Raw genomic sequence first — 17,978 nt, forward strand, 5'->3', positions numbered from 1 at the left:
TTGAGACGGAGTCTTGCTCTGTCGCCCAGGCTGGAGTGCAGTGGTGCGATCTCGGCTCACTGCAAGTTCTGCCTCCCAGGTTCACGCCATTCTCCTGCCTCAGCCTCCCCAGTAGCTGGGACTACAGGCACCTGCCACCATGCCCGGCTAATTTTTTGTATTTTTAGTAGAGACGGGGTTTCATCGTGTAAGCCAGGATGGTCTTGATCTCCTGACCTCGTGATCTGCCCGCCTCGGCCTCCCAAAGTGCTGGGATTACAGGCGTGAGCCACTGCACCTGGCTTGATTTTTGTATTTTTAGTAGAGATGGGGTTTCACCATGTTGGCCAGGCTGGTCTCAAACTCCTGGCCTTAAGTGATCTGCCTGCCTTGGCCTCCCAAAGTGCTAGGATTACAGACATGAGCCACCATGCCCAGCTGTTTATTATTTTGTATCTTGCTTTTGTTCAAAATGGCAGTATGTGAAGAGCTACTTCATTCCACTGAACAGACCCTCTCAACTGCATTCTCATGTCTGCTTTTTTTTTTGAGACAGTCTCTGTCACCCAGGCTGGAGTGCAGTGGTGCAATCATAGCTCACTGCAGCCTTGACCTCCCGGGCTCAAGCAATATTCCCACCTCAGCCTCCTGAGTGGGTAGAACTACATGCACTGCTAATTTTTTTGTAGAGATGGGATCTTGCTATGTTGCCCAGGCTGGTCTCCAACTCCTGAGCTCAAGTGATTCTCCTGCCTCAGCTTCCCAAAGTGCTGGGATTACAGGTGTGAGCCACTGCATCTGGCCTCTAGTAGCTTCTTCTTTTTTTTTTGAGACGGAAGTTTCACTCTTCTTGTTGCTCAGGCTGGAGTGCGATGGCATGATCTCGGCTCACCACAACCTCTGCCTCCCGGGTTCAAGCGATTCTTCTGCCTCAGCCTCCCGGGTAGTTGATCTGGTAGCTTCTTTAACCAGGGTGTGCTTATTGTCCACCTACTGTGTGCCAGGCCCCGCCTAACTGTATCTTTACCAGGTGTCCCGGAGTCCTCTGATGGTTTCCTTCTTCCATTTCCCAACTTAACTCTCGAACACACTTTTCCTTCACTCACCAGGCCTCTCCTGAAGTCAGGGTCGCTCAGGCAGGGCCAGGCCAGGCCTCTCTTGCTCTCCACCTCCTGTTCACATCCACCTGCAGGCTCTGGCTGGTCCTGGCACACTGGATGTGTTGAGTATTTCAGGCCCTGGCCTTTTAGCAGCCCTCTGAGTCAGGGCCTATCTTTAGCCCCATTCACAGATGGGGTAACTAAGGCTCAGAGAGGTGAAGTCACCTGCCCAGCATCACAAGTAGCAGAGCCAGGTTGGCCCTGGCCCGGCCCTTCCCTCCAAGCTCATGTGGAGGGCTTGCTCTTCACCCACCCGGGCTCTCACACAGGTCGTTTGGGAAGCCCCATTTCTGTGATCTTCATGAGGGTCCTGAGAGCCCGCAGGGCATTTGTCACCTTCCCCCATGTTACGATGGGGAACCAAGGTGCTGAGAGGGGAAGGCGTCCTGGCTCCTGGGTAGTCCCCTCCCTCTCTGCCAGCTGGAGGCCAGAAGAGTGAGGACAAGGGGTGTCTGTGATGGTGGTGGCAACTCTGCAGTCACAGCCCAGCAGTCTGATGGGGGTGGGGGGCAGATGAGGGGGAAGGAGGAGCCCAGGCTGGGCAGAGGCGTGGGCCCCCCACCCCTTGGTCCATTTTTTACACAACATGGACACGTCTTTAACAGATTTGCTGCTCCTTTCTAGACAGGGAAACTGAGGCCCTGGGAGAGAAGCTGTTCCATAGCTCCGCCGGGACGCAGCGCCAGCTGAGAGGGCCGAGCACAGGGAGGATAAGCAAGGGCACTTTCCAGAAGGCAGAGATAGCCCAGCCACCCCCATCCCTCGCCTCAGAGGCTCCCTTCCCTTTCGGGGCATTTCTGACCACACCCAGGTGCGCCCCAAGAAGGGCTCTCGCGGGGGTCTGCTCCATCTGAATGGCCCACCCTGGAGGTGCTGCCTGTCTGGGTCCACTGCACATCCAGGTTCGAAGGCCGCCTCTGTCACTTCCAGGCGGTATAAAGTTGAGCAGAAGACTTCTGTGTCCCAGCCGGTTTCCCTGATTATAAAATGGACACCCTAAAAAAAAAAAAAAACAGCCTTAACAAAAGGACATTCTCATATGTGTTAGAACGTGGTGAGTCTTGAGGACATTATGTTAAGTGATAGAGCACGTCACAAAAGGACAAATACCTTATGATTCCACTTACACGAGGTCCCTAGAGGAGCCAGATTGACAGAAACAGGAAGTGGGATGGGGTGCCAGGAGGCGGTGGGGGGAAGGGGTGTCGTGTTTAAGGGGTGCGGGGTTTCAGTTTGATGAGGTGAAGAGAGTTCTGTGTATGGTGGTGATGGCTGCACAACAGTGAATGTGCCTCATGCCACTGAACTGCACCCTTGAACATGGGTAAGATGGTAAATTATCAGTTGCGTGTCTTTTATGACAGTCTAAAAAAATTGAGGGAAAAAATGGACCTGGAAACAATGGGGACCTCCTGGCTCGGCGCTAGGGAGAATCTGGCCTTGGCCTTGGTTGTCTGTTTCTGAACTGGAACTGCTCTTTTGTGGGTGTCTGGTCATCTGCAGTCCTGAGCTCCTGGGCGGGTCCCTGCACTGGGCCCCTCCCTGTGGGGATTCCTCGGGGCTGGGCAGGGAAAGGAAGGGCCCAGGCTGCCTGGCTTTAGCTGCCTTCCCTATCCCAGCCCCAACCCACATCCACCTGAAACCGCTGCCGGCCTCTCCACCACACCTGGGGCCCACGCCCTGCAGCGCCCCACCCCACCCTGTCCCCTTTCAGGCACTCTCTGGGAGAGCCTCTGAGTGTATCGAGTCCTAACAGTTGACTCTTGTCCTCAAAGAGAATCCGACTTCTCTAGGCACTGAGAAGATGGAGGAAAGATTATACCAGCCTGGGGTGACTGCGCCCCACTCTGCACAAAGCACTTTAAAAACATTTGGGGGCTGGGTGCGGTGGCTCGCGTCTGTAATCCCAGCACTTTGGGAGGCTTAGGTGGGTGGATCGCTTGAGGTCAGGAGTTCGAGACCAGCCTAACCAACATGGTGAAACCCTGTCTCTACTAAAACACAAAAATTAGCCGGGCGTGGTGGTGGGTATCTGTAATCCTAGCTACTCAGGAGACTGAGGGAATAGAATCGCTTGACTCCAGGAGGCACAGGTTGCAGTGAGCTGAGATCATGCCACTGCACTCCAGCCTGGGTGACAGAGTAAGACTCTGTCTCAAAAGTAAAATAAAGGCCGGGCGCGGTGGCTCAAGCCTGTAATCCCAGCACTTTGGGAGGCCGAGACGGGCGGATCACAAGGTCAGGAGATCGAGACCATCCTGGCGAACACAGTGAAACCCCGTCTCTACTAAAATACAAAAAACTAGCCGGGCGAGGTGGCGGGCGCCTATAGTCTCAGCTACTTGGGAGGCTGAGGCAGGAGAATGGCGGGAACCCGGGAGGCGGAGCTTGCAGTGAGCTGAGATCCGGCCACTGTACTCCAGCCTGGGCGACAGAGCAAGACTCCGCCTCAAAAAAAATAAAATAAAATAAAAATAAAAATAAAAGCATTTGGTTCCCTAGACTTGCCGGGTACAGTAGCTCATGCCTGTAGTCTCAGCTACTTAGGAGGCTGAGGTGGGAGGATCACTCAAGTCCAGGAGTTTGAGGCCAGATGAGCAACAAAGCAAGACCCTATCTCTAAAAAGTTTTAAAAAATTAGTCCAGTGTGAGGCCCGGCACAGTGGCTCCCACCTGTAATCCCAGCACTTTGGAGGACTGAGGTGGGCAGATCACGAGGTCAGGAGTTCGAGACCAGCCTGACCAACATGGTAAAACCCTGTCTCTACTAAAAATGCAAAAATTAGCTGGGCATAGTGCTGCGTGCCTGTAATCCCAGCTACTCCGGAGGCTGAGAGGAAAACTGCTTGAACCCAGGAGGCTGAGGTTGCGGTGAGCCGAGATCGTGCCACTGCACTCTAGCCTGGGGGACGGAGCAAGACTCCCTCTCAAAACAAAAACAAAACAAAACAAAACCGGGCACAGTGGCTCACGCCTGTAATCCCAGAACTTTGGGAGGCCAAGGCGGGTGGATCATGAGGTCAGGAGATAGAGACCATCCTGGCCAATGTAGTGCAACCCCTTCTTGACTAAAATATGAAAAATTAGCCGAGCATGGTGGTGGTGCACCTGTAGTGCCAGCTACTTGGGAGGCTGAGGCAGGGGAATCTTTCAAACCCAGGAGGCAGAGATTGCAGTGAGCCCAAATCGCACCGCTGCACCCCAGCCTGGCAACTGTGTGAGACTCTGCCTCAAAAAAAAAAAAACTTTTTTTAGCCCCGTGTGGTGCTGCACGCCTACAGTCCAGCTACTTTGGAGGCTGAAGCAGGAGGATTGCTTGAGGCCAGGAGTTTGAGACCAGCCTGGGCAACATAGCAAGACCCTGTCCCATTTAATTAAAATAATTCCGTGGCCTCTTCTCAGCAGCCCTGTGTGGTATGGTGCCCATCGTGTATGTGAAGAAACTGAGGCTGCAAGCAGCGAGGAGCTTGTCCAAGGTCCCACAGCGAGGCTGCCAGAGTCCAGGCCCACACCTCGGTGCTGGCTTCCCCTCTTCATCCTCAGCAAGAGCCGTGTGGGAGGGAGCCCGCCCCTGCGGGGGGCAGGCAGGTGGCTCTCACCACCCGGCTGGCTCCTGTTGGGGTGGGGCTCCTTTCCCCAAACCCCTGGGAAGTCAACCCTGGATTTGGTGCCTATACCCTCTTTCCTGATCTCCCCCGACACCGCATCAGAGAGGGGCAGTGACTTGTCCAGAATCACACAGCAGAGGATGAGGAAACGGGCGCAGCTGGGGGTGACCCCTCCGAACAGGTTACCCTCACCAGGGTAGGCCCAGGCACTGGCCGGGCCAGGCCTGTGAGAGACTCCAGTCCAGGCCCTTCTCAGCTCTGCAGCCAGCCCCAGGCTCTGCCTGTTGGAACCCCAGGGCTCTCCTCCACCCCCCACACACACTCAAACTGGAGAGAGGAACCTGAAGCAGAAGTCCCACCTTGGTCATTTTTTTTTTGCCCCCACTGGACCTAGCCAAGGGCTGAACAGACTCCAGATGTGCCCTGATCAAGCACGGAGTGGGGGCGGGTGGTCAGAATCAGACCTGATCAGGACGGTGTTTCCTGCCCTGAGCAGGTGGCTTTACCTCTGTGAGCCTCAGTTTCCCTCACCTGTGTGACTGAGCTGGGAACACTTCTTGCCTCAGGAGGAGGAGTCTGGGTAGTGCAGACAAGCCCCAGGTCAGTGGCGCTGGGGCGGCTCCTTGCAGAGGAAGCGGGTGTTTCTGTGAGTGAACACACCCCACTCCCTGAACACGAGGGAGGCGTTGTAGTATCATTGCCACCACATCCTGCCCACTCAAACGGCCGCGCCCGCCCTGCCTGTCTCATTCCAGACTCGGGGGCAGGCAGGCTGCTGCATGCACCGGGCTCCTCTCCTCCCACTTCCGTTCCCCAGTCTTTAGGTCCTGGCTCTGGATGGGGACTCCAGGTGTCCGCGTGTCTCAGTGGAGGCAGCTGTGTGATTCAGCAGACCCTCCCAGTGCCACTTTCTTTCCCAGCAGTGTAGGTGGTGCGTGGACCCAGCTGGTCATTAGAGGGCCCAGGCCTTCCTGTGGGGCGGGTGCTTGCGCTGGCCCGTGAGTCCTGACATCGCTAGGAGGGCTGACTTCTGGGCTGGAGCTGCCAGCCCAGGGCGGGTGGTGGTGTCTGCTGGCCCCTTGGTGACCTGAGCACTGGTAATGCTGAGGGGCGGGGAAGCTGCACTCCCAGGCCCTTTTCTCTTGGCACTGCCTGGGTGAGACCTTGGGGAGGCGGAGGGCAAGTCCCACATGGTGGCGAGGACCTGAACCCGGTGGTGGGGGACAGGCCTGCTGGGTTTGTTCTTACTCTATTCTGCCACTTAATAGCAGGGTGATGTTGGCAGGTGATGTCACCTCCTGAGCCTTAGCACCCCCATCTATGGAATGGGGCTAAAGAGGCCTGGTCTCTTGGGCATCAAAGGAAGCCTAGGAGGGCCTGCAGGGGAGGCCTGCCTGGTGCCTGGCAGACTTTCAGGCCCTCAGCACTGCACCGGCTGTGGCCATCATCACCCCTGCTGAGAGCCCCATTCCACCTGCCTCACATGGGGTCTTGCTCTGCTTTCCTCCTGTCCTCCCCATCCAGCATAGCCTAGAAAGACGGGATGGGGAGTGTTTGGCGTTTGCAGAGAGATGCTGTTCTTTTTTTTTTTTTTTTTTTTGAGATGGTGTCTCGCTCTGTCACCCAGGCTGGAGTACAGTGGCACGATCTCGGACCACTGCAAGCTCCGCTTCCTGGGTTCATGCCATTCTCCTGCCTCAGCCTCCCAAGTAGCTGGGACTACAGGCGCCCGCCATCACGCCCGGCTAATTTTTTGTGTTTTTATTAGAGATGGGGTTTTACTGTGTTAGCGAGGCTGGTCTCGATCTCCTGACCTCATGATCCACCCGCCTCAGCCTCCGAAAGTTCTGGGATTACAAGCGTGAGCCACCGCTCCTGGCCCGAGAGGTGCTGTTCATAAAGAGTTCCTTACTAGGCTGGGCACGGTGGCTCACACCTATAATCCCAACACTTTGGGAGGCCAAGGCAGGTGGATTGGTTGAGGCCAGGAATTCAAGACCAGCCCGGCCAACATGGCAAAATCTCATCTCTACTAAAAATACAAAAATTACCTGGATGTGGTGGTGGGCACCTGTAATCCCAGCCACTTAGGAGATTGAGACACAAGAATCGCTTGAACCCAGGAGGCGGAGGTTGCAGTGAGCCAAGATCACGCCACTGCACTCCACCCTGGGTGACAGTGAGATTGTCTCAAAAAGGAAAAAATAAAGAAAAGAGTTTGTTACTATTCTGGTTATTAACATTATCAGTAATCAAAGAAAGGTGGCCCATCTTCTGGGCACCCCTGTTCTTCTCCTAAGAGAAACAGACACATTTGACACAGGCATTTAAAACTTGGTTTAGATAAAAATCTAGGTTCTGGGTTACAGTGTAAGGTAAAAATAGAGTGTAAAGTAAAAGCATAATTTGGCCAGGCATGGTGACTCACGCCTATAATCCCAGAATTTTGGGGGACCGAGGCAGGTGGATCACCTGAGGTCAGGAGCTCGAGACCACCCTGGCCAATGTGGCGAAATTCCATTTCTACTAAAAATACAAAAATTAGCTGGGCATGGTGGCAGGTGCCTGTAATCCCAGCTACTTGGGAGGCAGAGGCAGGAGAATCTCTTGAACCCAGGAGGCAGAGGCTGTGGTGAGCTGAGATTGTGCCACTGCACTCCAGCTTGCATAGCAGAGCAAGACTCTGTCTCTAAATAAATAATAAGTAAAAGCACAATTTATTTTAATAAATAGAAAGGGCTGGGTGCTATGCCTCATTCCTGTAATCCCAACACTTTGGGGGGCCAAGGCAGGATTGCTTGAGGCCAGGATTTCTTTTTTTATTTTATTTTTATTTTTTGAGGCGGAGTCTCGCTCTGTCGCCCGGGCTGGAGTGCAGTGGCCGGATCTCAGCTTACTGCAAGCTCCGCCTCCCGGGTTTACGCCATTCTCCTGCCTCAGCCTCCCAAGTAGCTGGGACTACAGGCGCCTGCCACCTCGCCCGGCTAGTTTTTTTTTTGTATTTTTAGTAGAGACGGGGTTTCACCGTGTTAGCCAGGATGGTCTCGATCTCCTGACCTCGTGATCCACCCGTCTCGGCCTCCCAAAGTGCCGGGATTACAGGCTTGAGCCACCGCGCCCGGCCGAGGCCAGGATTTCAAGACCAACTTGGTCAACAGAGAGAGATCCTGTCTCTACAAATATTTTAAAATTAGCTGGGCGGCTCCTGCGACGTGGTGGCTCAAGCCTGTAATCCCAGCACTTTTGGGAGGCCGGAGGCGTCATGTAAGGTGGACGATCACGATGGTCAAGGAGCATCAGAGGACCTCTCTTGGACATAACACAGGTGAAACCCCGTCTCTACTAAAAACAATACAAAAACTAGCCAGGCGACGGTGGCGGGCGCCTGCTCGTTCAGCTACTCGGAGGTGGAGGCAGCGAAATGGCGTGAACCGGAGGCGCGAGCTTGCAGTGAGCTGGCAGATCCGAGCACTGCCTCACTCCGCCTGCGGCCGACAGCAGAGCCGAGACGCGTCTCAAAAAAAAAAAAAAAAAAAAAATGTAGCTGGGCATGGCGGCACAACACCATAGCCAGCCACCTGGGGGAGGCTGAGGTAGGAGGATTGCTCGACCAGGAGGTCGAGGCTGCAGTGAGTCAGGATCACGATACCACACTCTAGTTTGGGCGACAGAGCAAGATCCGGTCTCTTAAAATAAAAATTAAAAAATTCTAAAATATGCCTGTAATCCTAGCACTTTGGGAGGCTGAGGTGGTCAGATCACGAGGTCAGGAGATCGAGACCATCCCATCCTGGCTAACACGGTGAAACCCTGTCTCTACTAAAAAATAAAAAAAATAGCCGGGCATGGTGGCTAGCACCTGTAGTCCCAGCTACTTGGGAGGCTGAGGCAGGAGAATGGTGTGAACCCAGGAGGCGGAGCTTGCAGTGAGCTGAGATTGTGCCACTGCACTCCAGCCTGAGCGACAGAGCGAAGACTCTGTCAAAAAAAAAAAAAATCTAAAATACACAGAAAGGACTGAAAGGTTATTATTCAGTGCAAAGTTAACAGTGTGTAACCCTGGTAGTGACTGTACAGGGGATTTTTTTTTTTTTTTTTTTTTTCCTTTTTTACAATTTTCTGTATGTTTTCCGGGGAACATCTAGTACCTTTTCCCTCCGTGACAGCTTTACGGGCCGTTGTAAGAACAATGCGCCTTGGCGGTGTGACCTCGAATGGCCGCAGAGAGGAGTTCTCACAGAGATCTTGCCGCGTACCTCCTGTGTGGCACAGGCTGGGTTTCCTAATGTGGCTTCTCAGCCAGTGTTTCCCAAGCTTGGCCAATCATTAGTCACCAAAGCTATGTGTTAAAAATCAGATTTCCAGCCGGGCACGGTGGCTCACGCCTGTAATCCCAGCACTTTGGGAGGCTGAGGCGGGCAGATCAGGAGGTCAAGAGATCGAGACCATCCTGGCCAACATGGTGACACCTCGTCTCTACAAAAAATTACAAAAATTAGCTGGGTGTGGTGGCACATGCCTGTAGTCCCAGCTACTCAGGAGGCTGAGGCAGGAGAATAGCTTGAACCCTGGAGGCAAAAGTTGCAGTGAGCCGAGATGACGCCACTGTACTCTGGCCTGGTGAAAGAGCAAGACTCTGTCTCAAAAACACAACTAAAAAAAATCAGGTTTGCAGCTTCTCTCCGTAGTAGTCAAACTGGACTCTCTCTGGGAGAGCCTGCTGTTGCTGCTGTTTTTCATTCCTTTATACATATGCCACCAGAGATGATTTTCTATTAAGGCCTCTCCGTGATCACCCAGTTTGTAGGGAGGAGAGCCTTCTTCTTAATTGCCTGTCTTGAGGCCGCTCCCCCAGGAGCCTGTCATGAAGACCCACTGTGTGACCTTTGGTCTTCCGAGTGCTCCCGGAATCTTGTACACACATAACTATACGCACATGTGGAATTTGTCTTTGAGGCAGGGTCTCTGTCACCCAGGCGACCTCCTGGACTCAAGCGATCCTCCCACCTCGTCCTCCCAAAGGGTTGGCATTACAGGCTAGGATTACAGGCATGAGCCACCGTGCCAGCCCCCATGTGGAATTTTGTTGTTGTTGTTGTTGAATTGGAGTTTCTCTCTTTTCGCCCAGGCTGGAGTGCAATGGCGCAATCTTGGCTCACTGCAACCTGTGCCTCCTGGGTTCAAGTGATTCTCCTGCCTCAGCCTCCCGAGTAGCTGGTATTACAGGCACCTGCCAGTAGGCCAGGCTAATTTTTTTATTTTTAGTAGAGACAGGGTTTCACCATGTTGGCCAGGCTGGTCTTGAACTCCTGACATTAGGTGATCCGCCTGACTCTGCTTCCCAAAGTGCTGGGATTACAGACGTGAACCACGTGGAATTTTTAAACCTTGCTCTTTGTTTTATGGCGTGAGTTCATGTTGCACCCCCTCTGCATGTTGCATTCTTGCTTCATATTTTGCGGGAATCCCTCCAGCCCATTGCTGCAGCTTTACAGCAGCTGGTTCCCGGTGACCTGGGAGTTTTAAGTGTGTCCCTGTGGTCAGTTTGTTAAATAGGTGGACTCTAGAAAGGAGTTCCCAAATGCTCTTACTGGAATGCAGGGGGTGGGCAGAGAACCCTGAGGCTGCACTGGGGATCTGTCTAATCTCGCTGTGCTCAGTCTTCCTGTGTGTTAAATAGGGAGCCTGCCCGCCTCCCCCAGGGTGGTTTCCCAGCCAAGTGGCCACATGCTTTCTGCAGAAGGGCTGATAAGTGGGCTGCCCTGAGGAGTGGGCAAGCTTTGGCTCCCAGCTAGATTTGAGGTGGAATTTTGGACAATGGTAGAATTTTCATTGTCTTCTTCCGCTGACCCCTGGGTCCTAGGAAAGCCAGGCCACCCTGCGCTAACCCCCTCCTATGGGTCCCTTTTAGGTTGAACCATGATTCCAGTGACAGAGCTCCGCTACTTTGCGGACACGCAGCCAGCATACCGGATCCTGAAGCCGTGGTGGGATGTGTTCACAGACTACATCTCTATCGTCATGCTGATGATCGCCGTCTTCGGGGGGACGCTGCAGGTCACCCAAGACAAGATGATCTGCCTACCTTGTAAGTGGGTCACCAAGGACTCCTGCAATGACTCGTTCCGGGGCTGGGCAGCCCCTGGCCTGGAGCCCACCTACCCCAACTCCACCATTCTACCGACCCCTGACACGGGCCCCACAGGCATCAAGTATGACCTGGACCGGCACCAGTACAACTACGTGGACGCCGTGTGCTATGAGAACCGGCTGCACTGGTTCGCCAAGTACTTCCCCTACCTGGTGCTTCTGCACACGCTCATCTTCCTGGCCTGCAGCAACTTCTGGTTCAAATTCCCGCGCACCAGCTCGAAGCTGGAGCACTTTGTGTCTATCCTGCTGAAGTGCTTCGACTCACCCTGGACCACGAGGGCTCTGTCAGAGACGGTGGTGGAGGAGAGCGACCCCAAGCCGGCCTTCAGCAAGATGAATGGCTCTATGGACAAGAAGTCATCGACCGTCAGTGAGGACGTGGAGGCCACCGTGCCCATGCTGCAGAGGACCAAGTCACGGATCGAGCAGGGTATTGTGGACCGCTCAGAGACAGGTGTGCTGGACAAGAAGGAGGGGGAGCAGGCCAAGGCGCTGTTTGAGAAGGTGAAGAAGTTCCGGACTCACGTGGAGGAGGGGGACATCGTGTACCGTCTCTACATGCGGCAGACCATCATCAAGGTGATCAAGTTCATCCTCATCATCTGCTACACCGTCTACTACGTGCACAATATCAAGTTTGACGTGGACTGCACCGTGGACATTGAGAGCCTGACGGGCTACCGCACCTACCGCTGTGCCCACCCCCTGGCCACACTCTTCAAGATCCTGGCATCCTTCTACATCAGCCTAGTCATCTTCTACGGCCTCATCTGCATGTACACACTGTGGTGGATGCTACGGCGCTCCCTCAAGAAGTACTCGTTCGAGTCGATCCGCGAGGAGAGCAGCTATAGCGACATCCCCGACGTCAAGAACGACTTTGCCTTCATGCTGCACCTCATCGACCAATATGACCCGCTCTACTCCAAGCGCTTCGCCGTCTTCCTGTCGGAGGTGAGCGAGAACAAGCTGCGGCAGCTGAACCTCAACAACGAGTGGACGCTGGACAAGCTCCGGCAGCGGCTCACCAAGAACGCGCAGGACAAGCTGGAGCTGCACCTGTTCATGCTCAGCGGCATCCCTGACACCGTGTTTGACCTGGTGGAGCTGGAGGTCCTGAAGCTGGAGCTGATCCCCGACGTGACCATCCCGCCCAGCATTGCCCAACTCACAGGCCTCAAGGAGCTGTGGCTCTACCACACAGCGGCCAAGATTGAGGCACCCGCGCTGGCCTTCCTGCGCGAGAACCTGCGGGCGCTGCACATCAAGTTCACCGACATCAAGGAGATCCCGCTGTGGATCTACAGCCTGAAGACGCTGGAGGAGCTGCACCTGACAGGCAACCTGAGCGCGGAGAACAACCGCTACATCGTCATTGACGGGCTGCGGGAGCTCAAACGCCTCAAGGTGCTGCGGCTGAAGAGCAACCTGAGCAAGCTGCCGCAGGTGGTCACAGATGTGGGCGTGCACCTGCAGAAGCTGTCCATCAACAATGAGGGCACCAAGCTCATCGTCCTCAACAGCCTCAAGAAGATGGCGAACCTGACTGAGCTGGAGCTGATCCGCTGCGACCTGGAGCGCATCCCCCACTCCATCTTCAGCCTCCACAACCTGCAGGAGATTGACCTCAAGGACAACAACCTCAAGACCATCGAGGAGATCATCAGCTTCCAGCACCTGCACCGCCTCACCTGCCTTAAGCTGTGGTACAACCACATCGCCTACATCCCCATCCAGATCGGCAACCTCACCAACCTGGAGCGTCTCTACCTGAACCGCAACAAGATCGAGAAGATCCCCACCCAGCTCTTCTACTGCCGCAAGCTGCGCTACCTGGACCTTAGCCACAACAACCTGACCTTCCTCCCTGCTGACATTGGCCTCCTGCAGAATCTCCAGAACCTGGCCATCACAGCCAACCGGGTGAGTGTCCCGGCCATGGCTCTGCGTGTGGGCTGGCGGGCGGCCCGGCCGGCAGGGTCAGTGTCCTGGGACCATCGATGCCCCTGAGTGTGGAGTCCTCACTGGGGGTTTAGAGAACCACCCAGGATAGAAGCTCTGTTCCAGAGACAGACGCCTGGGGCCCCATCCCAGGCCTGCTGAATCCGAATCTCTGGGCCTGGGGCCTGTCTTTGCTCCAAAATGTTGTAGTTCTCCTGCCTGCAGAGACTGTATGGCCAGGCAAGATCTGTCCCCCAAGGTGACCTTGAGCTGAATTCCTCTTCAGCAGGGATGTGTGTGGGCAGGAGGTCCGAACCCAGGGGCTCTCTCACAAAGCTGGGTGGTGGGAGTCAAGACTTAGCCTGGAGCTTATGTCTTCCTCAACTTGTTCCCAGTCGGATTTGGAGGCAAGGAGCCAATCCAGGTCCACCCAGGACAGTGTGGTTGGCCAGTGCTGGCTGAGGGGAAGCCTCAGATGGTCTCTGCAGCTCCCAGCATCACTCACACACCTTTCTCTGCTGCATTTGGTGGTGTCAAAAGCAGAGTTGGGCTTAGATGGGGCTAGCTTGTCACTACCTGTCTTTCTGAAAAGGAAATTGTGCAAATCATTGTCACTGGGAGTTTGGGAGGCCACACCTTTGACATACTTTCAAGACTGTTGGTGGCTTGTGGGTGCCAGTCTCTTACCTGGCTGGGGAAGCCCCTATCCAAGGGCCCCTTGGTGGAGGCAGGCAGTGTGGATGGAGGGCTGGGTACTCCTGTGGCTCTGTGGTCTGGCCTCCGAAATGGAAACAAAGCCACTGCCATTGTGGGGAACGTCCCTCTTCCACCCCTTCTGGGGACCTGCAGGTCTTCCTGGGCCTCACATCCAGGTGGAGATTTCCGTAGTGAGATATGTGGTGGAGGAAGCCTGAGGCCAGGGGCTGGGAGACAGAAGGGAGAGCCAAGTCAGTCACAACTTCTGCCCTCGACACAGCAGCAGCTGTTGTGCTGGGGCCTCTGTGAACTTCACTAGGGATGCCACCAGGTTCCAGAGGCTAAAGAAGGGACCCGGAGTTGACCAGGCACAGTGGGTCACACCTAGAATCCGAGCACTTAGGGGAGCCAAGGTGGGACAGTCACTTGAGCTCAGGAGTTCGAGACCAGCCTGGGCAACATAGGGAAACCCCATCTCTACAAAAATACAGAAATGATCCAGGCATGGTGGCATGTGCCTGTAGTCCCAGCTATGTGGAAGGCTGAGGCAGGATCGCTTCAGCCTAGGAGTTTGAGACTGCAGTGAGCTATGACTGTACCTCTGTGCTCTAGCCTGGGCAACAGAGTGAGACCCAGACTCAAAAAAAAAAAAAAAAAAAAATGAAGAGCCCTAGAGCTGCATTTCTTAGTTCGGTTGTTACTGTTGGGTGCATCTGCCATGCAGCAGCCCCACAGTGCAGTCCCTGTTGGTTTCGTGGGCACCTGCTCTGTGTTCACCCTGTGCCGGGCATGACGCGCCTATCCTCCTCCTACCAACCTGCTGAGTCCTCCCAACAGGAGCTGTGTATAGCATCCTTGGGCATGGAGGGAGGTGGCCCCTGGAATGCCCTGTCTGTCCTCACGGGCCCCAGGACAGGACATACCTTCTCCAGCATCACTCAGACTAGATGCTTCAGGCCCTCCAGATGCCTGCTGGCTTGGAAGCCTTCCTCCCCTCTTCCCCAGGGCCCTCTTCCTGCAGAGCAACTTGCAACCCACATGTATCAGGGATTTTGACAAGTCCTTATCTCCCTCCATCCCATATTATGACTTAAGCACAGCGGGAGAGTGGACCAGGGCACGGTTTTCTCTTGCAGTTTCGGGGCAGGCCCACTGAACAGGAAAATTGGAGTCCCCTGGGGAGAAGGCACATTTGAGAAGCATGGAACAAACCCAGCCCTTCTTTAATCTATGGAGGGGGAGACCCCATGGCTCCCCCATAGCACAGTGCTGCCCTTGATAAGCTCGGACTTCCTCACAGCTCCTGCCATGCCTGCCCTGTCCCAGGTGCTGTGCTGGGGCTGTCCTCCTGGTTGGGGGAGGGTGCGAGCCTCCAGCCTGGCTCCCCATCCTGTCCCCCACCCCCAGCTCCTCCCACCAAGCTTGCCTGTTAAGTGTCATGCCTGCTGGCTGAGGTCACCCCTCAGGAAAGGAGCTGGCGGCAGGCATGCTGTCCCAGAGGAAGGAGACCCTCTGGACACCCTGTTTAGCACACGGCTTAATCACATCCTGTCCCCACCCCCTGGAACACCAGAGCCTTAATAGGGAAAACAGTTCACTTGGGCCAACCCCAGGCAGGCCCCTCACTCTGAGTGGGAGGCCTGAGCCCTTCTTCTTCCTCACTGGGGCTTGACGGCTCCTTCTCAGCCACCTTGGCCTGTGGTGACCAGGAGGGGTGGGCGTGGCCTGACCAGGCCCTTGGGTGCTGTTTTTCCAGATTTCTACTCCTGCTAATGAAAGCCTTGACTAGACAGGTATTCATTCATTCGCTTGTTTACTGATTTGTGCAAATTGGTTTTTTTTTAGTAGAGACAGGGTCTCACTGTGTTTTCTAGGCTGGTCTTAAACTCCTGGCCTCAAAGCCTCCCACCTTGGCCGCCCAAAGTGCTGGTATTACAGGCATGAGCCACTGCGCCTGGCCTTTCTGCAAATGTATTTTGAGCATTCCTAGAATCCAGCTATGGAGCAAAGCACTGGGGACCCAGGGATGAAGAAGGCCAAGTAGCGAGGCAGTTAGCACAGTGCGTAGGTGCTCTGCTGGAGCACCAGGTCCCTGGGAACACAGGGGAACAGGCCCTTGAAGGACGAGGAGGAGGAAGCCAGGTGGAGGGGAAAGGGACAGTCCAGGAGGTTCTGGTGGGGAGGAGCAGTGAGATGGGCTGCCCAGGAGTGTGGGCATCCTGGAGAGCAGCGGTGGGGCTACGGTGGGGCTACGCGGTGCACGGCGGGTGGGTGATTGGCTGGCAGGGGGTTCCTGTCCTACACCTCAGTTTCAATTGTCTCTTCATTTGTTTAACAGCTGGTCCCTTGCCAGCCCATAGGCTCTGATGACTAAGATCTAGCTCTTTTGTTCAAGCAAATGTTGACCGAATTCCTAGTGATTGAGTGGGTGAAGGAATGAGCTGACTTGCAGCGTGAGGTTCCTCTTGCCGTAGTGTGGGGTGGGGTGAGTGAGAGGTGGGAGAGAGGAAGAGAGCTGTTCAGAGACCATGATTAGCCATCAGGTAAGGCCTTGGGGCCTGGCATGGCCAAGGCAGGTAGGGATGGAGAGACATGGATGGATCTGGGAGATGCTGGAGGCAGAATCTGAAGGGACAGGAGTTGATGGTGGGGGTGGTCTGAGTGACTCGAGGTGTTTTGCATGGATTGTTGAAACTGGAGGAGGCACAGGTTTTCGGAGGCCAAGGTGTGTCGCAGGTCAGGTGTCTGGGGCCCTGGGATGTCCAAGGGACCATCCTGAATCTGCCTGAAGCCCAAGGAGTCACCCTTTCCACGCTCGTGGGTGAAGAGGGGTTCTCAACGCAGTCACTGTGGAGAGCAGAGAGGGAGAAGGACAGGAGTCTGCAGAAGAGGAGGGTGAGGCCAGAGTGTGGGGCACGTGGGGCCTGGGGAGTCAGCTGGATTAGGAACTGGTGACTTTGGCCAGAGAGTTAAGGGTGGACGGGGGTAGAAACCGGGTCATGGAGGCGGAGTGAGGAGAGAGACAGCGGCTTTCTGGTGGTTGGTCGGGAAGGCCAGAGAGCCAAGGACAATGGAAGGGCCCTGGAAGGCTTCTCGGAGAGTTGTCCTTTTCAAAGATCACGTCGAGTTGAGGCCTTTCAGTGCTGATGGAGACCCACTGAAGTATCTGGGGAGGTAGGAGAGGGTGCAGTTGGGGGATTGGGAACCAACTTCAGGCCTCCAAGGCACAGGCAGGCGACACTCGGCAGAGAAGGATTGGTCCAGAGGATGGGTGTGGCTGTGGTGGGAGCCGAGCAACTGAGAGTACCTCCCCTTTTCTCTGTGGGGCCTGGAGGGGGCTCCCTGGTTCAGAGAAGGGCATGTTCCTGGGAGGAGGCCTTTCAGGGAGGGGGCTCCAGAGCCAGACTCCATGTGGACCAGAGCTCTGCCACTTGCTGGCCAGAGCTTTCCCACTGTCCCTGACCACTGCGTGTGTCGGCAGAGGAGATCACGGGGTGGGAGTGGGGACTTTCTGGGAAGGCTGTGGCCCCTGGGTACTCCAGAGTCCACTTCCTGTCTACTGTCCGACCTTCAGCCTCTGCTGACCTCAAACCCAACCCCAGATGCATTCCTGATCCTTGGGCACAGTGGTGGCAGTGTCGGATACCCAGGTTAGGAGCCTCCTTGAAAGTACCCACTCTACCTGGGCTGGGCACGGTGGCTCACGCCTGTAATCCCAACGCTTTGGGAGGCTGAGGTGGGCAGACCACCTGAGGTCAGGAGTTCAAGACCAGCCTGGCCAAAATAATGAAACCCCATCTCTGCAAACAGTACAAAAATTAGCCAGGCGTGGTGTGCGGCTGTAATTCCAGCTACTTAGGAGGCTGAGGCAGGAGAATCACTTGAACGCGGGAGTTGGAGATTACAGTAAGCCAGAATTGCGCCACTGCATTCTCTGGGTGACAGAGTGAGACTCCGTCCCCTGCCCCCCCACAAAAAAAATGTAAAAGAAAAAGCACTCTGCCAGGCCTTGGCCATGCTTATTTTCCTGCGGGGAAAGCCGAGTTGCTCCCCAGGAACAAGGGTCCTCCTCCAAAAATGGCTGGAGAGAACAGGTGCCTGTGAGGTTGAGGTCCAAGTCTACAAAAAGGTCCTCAGCCACAAAGTGTCCAAGCTCAAAGGCATTTCTAGTCCAACCTGTGCCTTTTACAAATGGGGAAACTGAGGCCCAGAGAGGGAGGGGACTTTCAGGGTTACCCTGTAACTGAGTGCCATATTTGTCAGAAGGGGAATATAGGATGGGCTCTGAGTGGGAGGAAGTAAGATGTACATTTTCTCCTGACCCTTTCGGAGAGGCTGCAACCTCAGACAAGTGGCATGTCATCTCTCTGGGCCTCAGTCTCCTTGGCAGGAAAATGGGGGCGGTGATAGACCAGGCTCAGAAAGGCTGCTGTGCAGTCTC

At 55.0% G+C, this 17,978-nt stretch overlaps 1 protein-coding gene across 2 annotated transcripts in view; it reads left to right on the forward strand.

Moving 5' to 3' along the window:
- Positions 1 to 17,978, forward strand: part of LRRC8A (leucine rich repeat containing 8 VRAC subunit A) — a 42,551-nt gene that overhangs the window by 19,812 nt on the left and 4,761 nt on the right. For both annotated transcript variants that reach the window (XM_017848322.1, XM_017848323.1), the window contains one exon: positions 10,659 to 12,823. In XM_017848322.1, coding sequence (XP_017703811.1) covers positions 10,667 to 12,823 — 2,157 coding nt within the window. In that variant the 5' untranslated portion in view covers positions 10,659 to 10,666. The remainder of the gene's footprint in view (positions 1 to 10,658; positions 12,824 to 17,978) is intronic.

Source organism: Rhinopithecus bieti, unplaced genomic scaffold, assembly GCF_001698545.2.
Source record: "Rhinopithecus bieti isolate Rb0 unplaced genomic scaffold, ASM169854v2 scaffold_29388, whole genome shotgun sequence".
NCBI classification, from domain to species: Eukaryota; Metazoa; Chordata; class Mammalia; order Primates; family Cercopithecidae; genus Rhinopithecus; species Rhinopithecus bieti.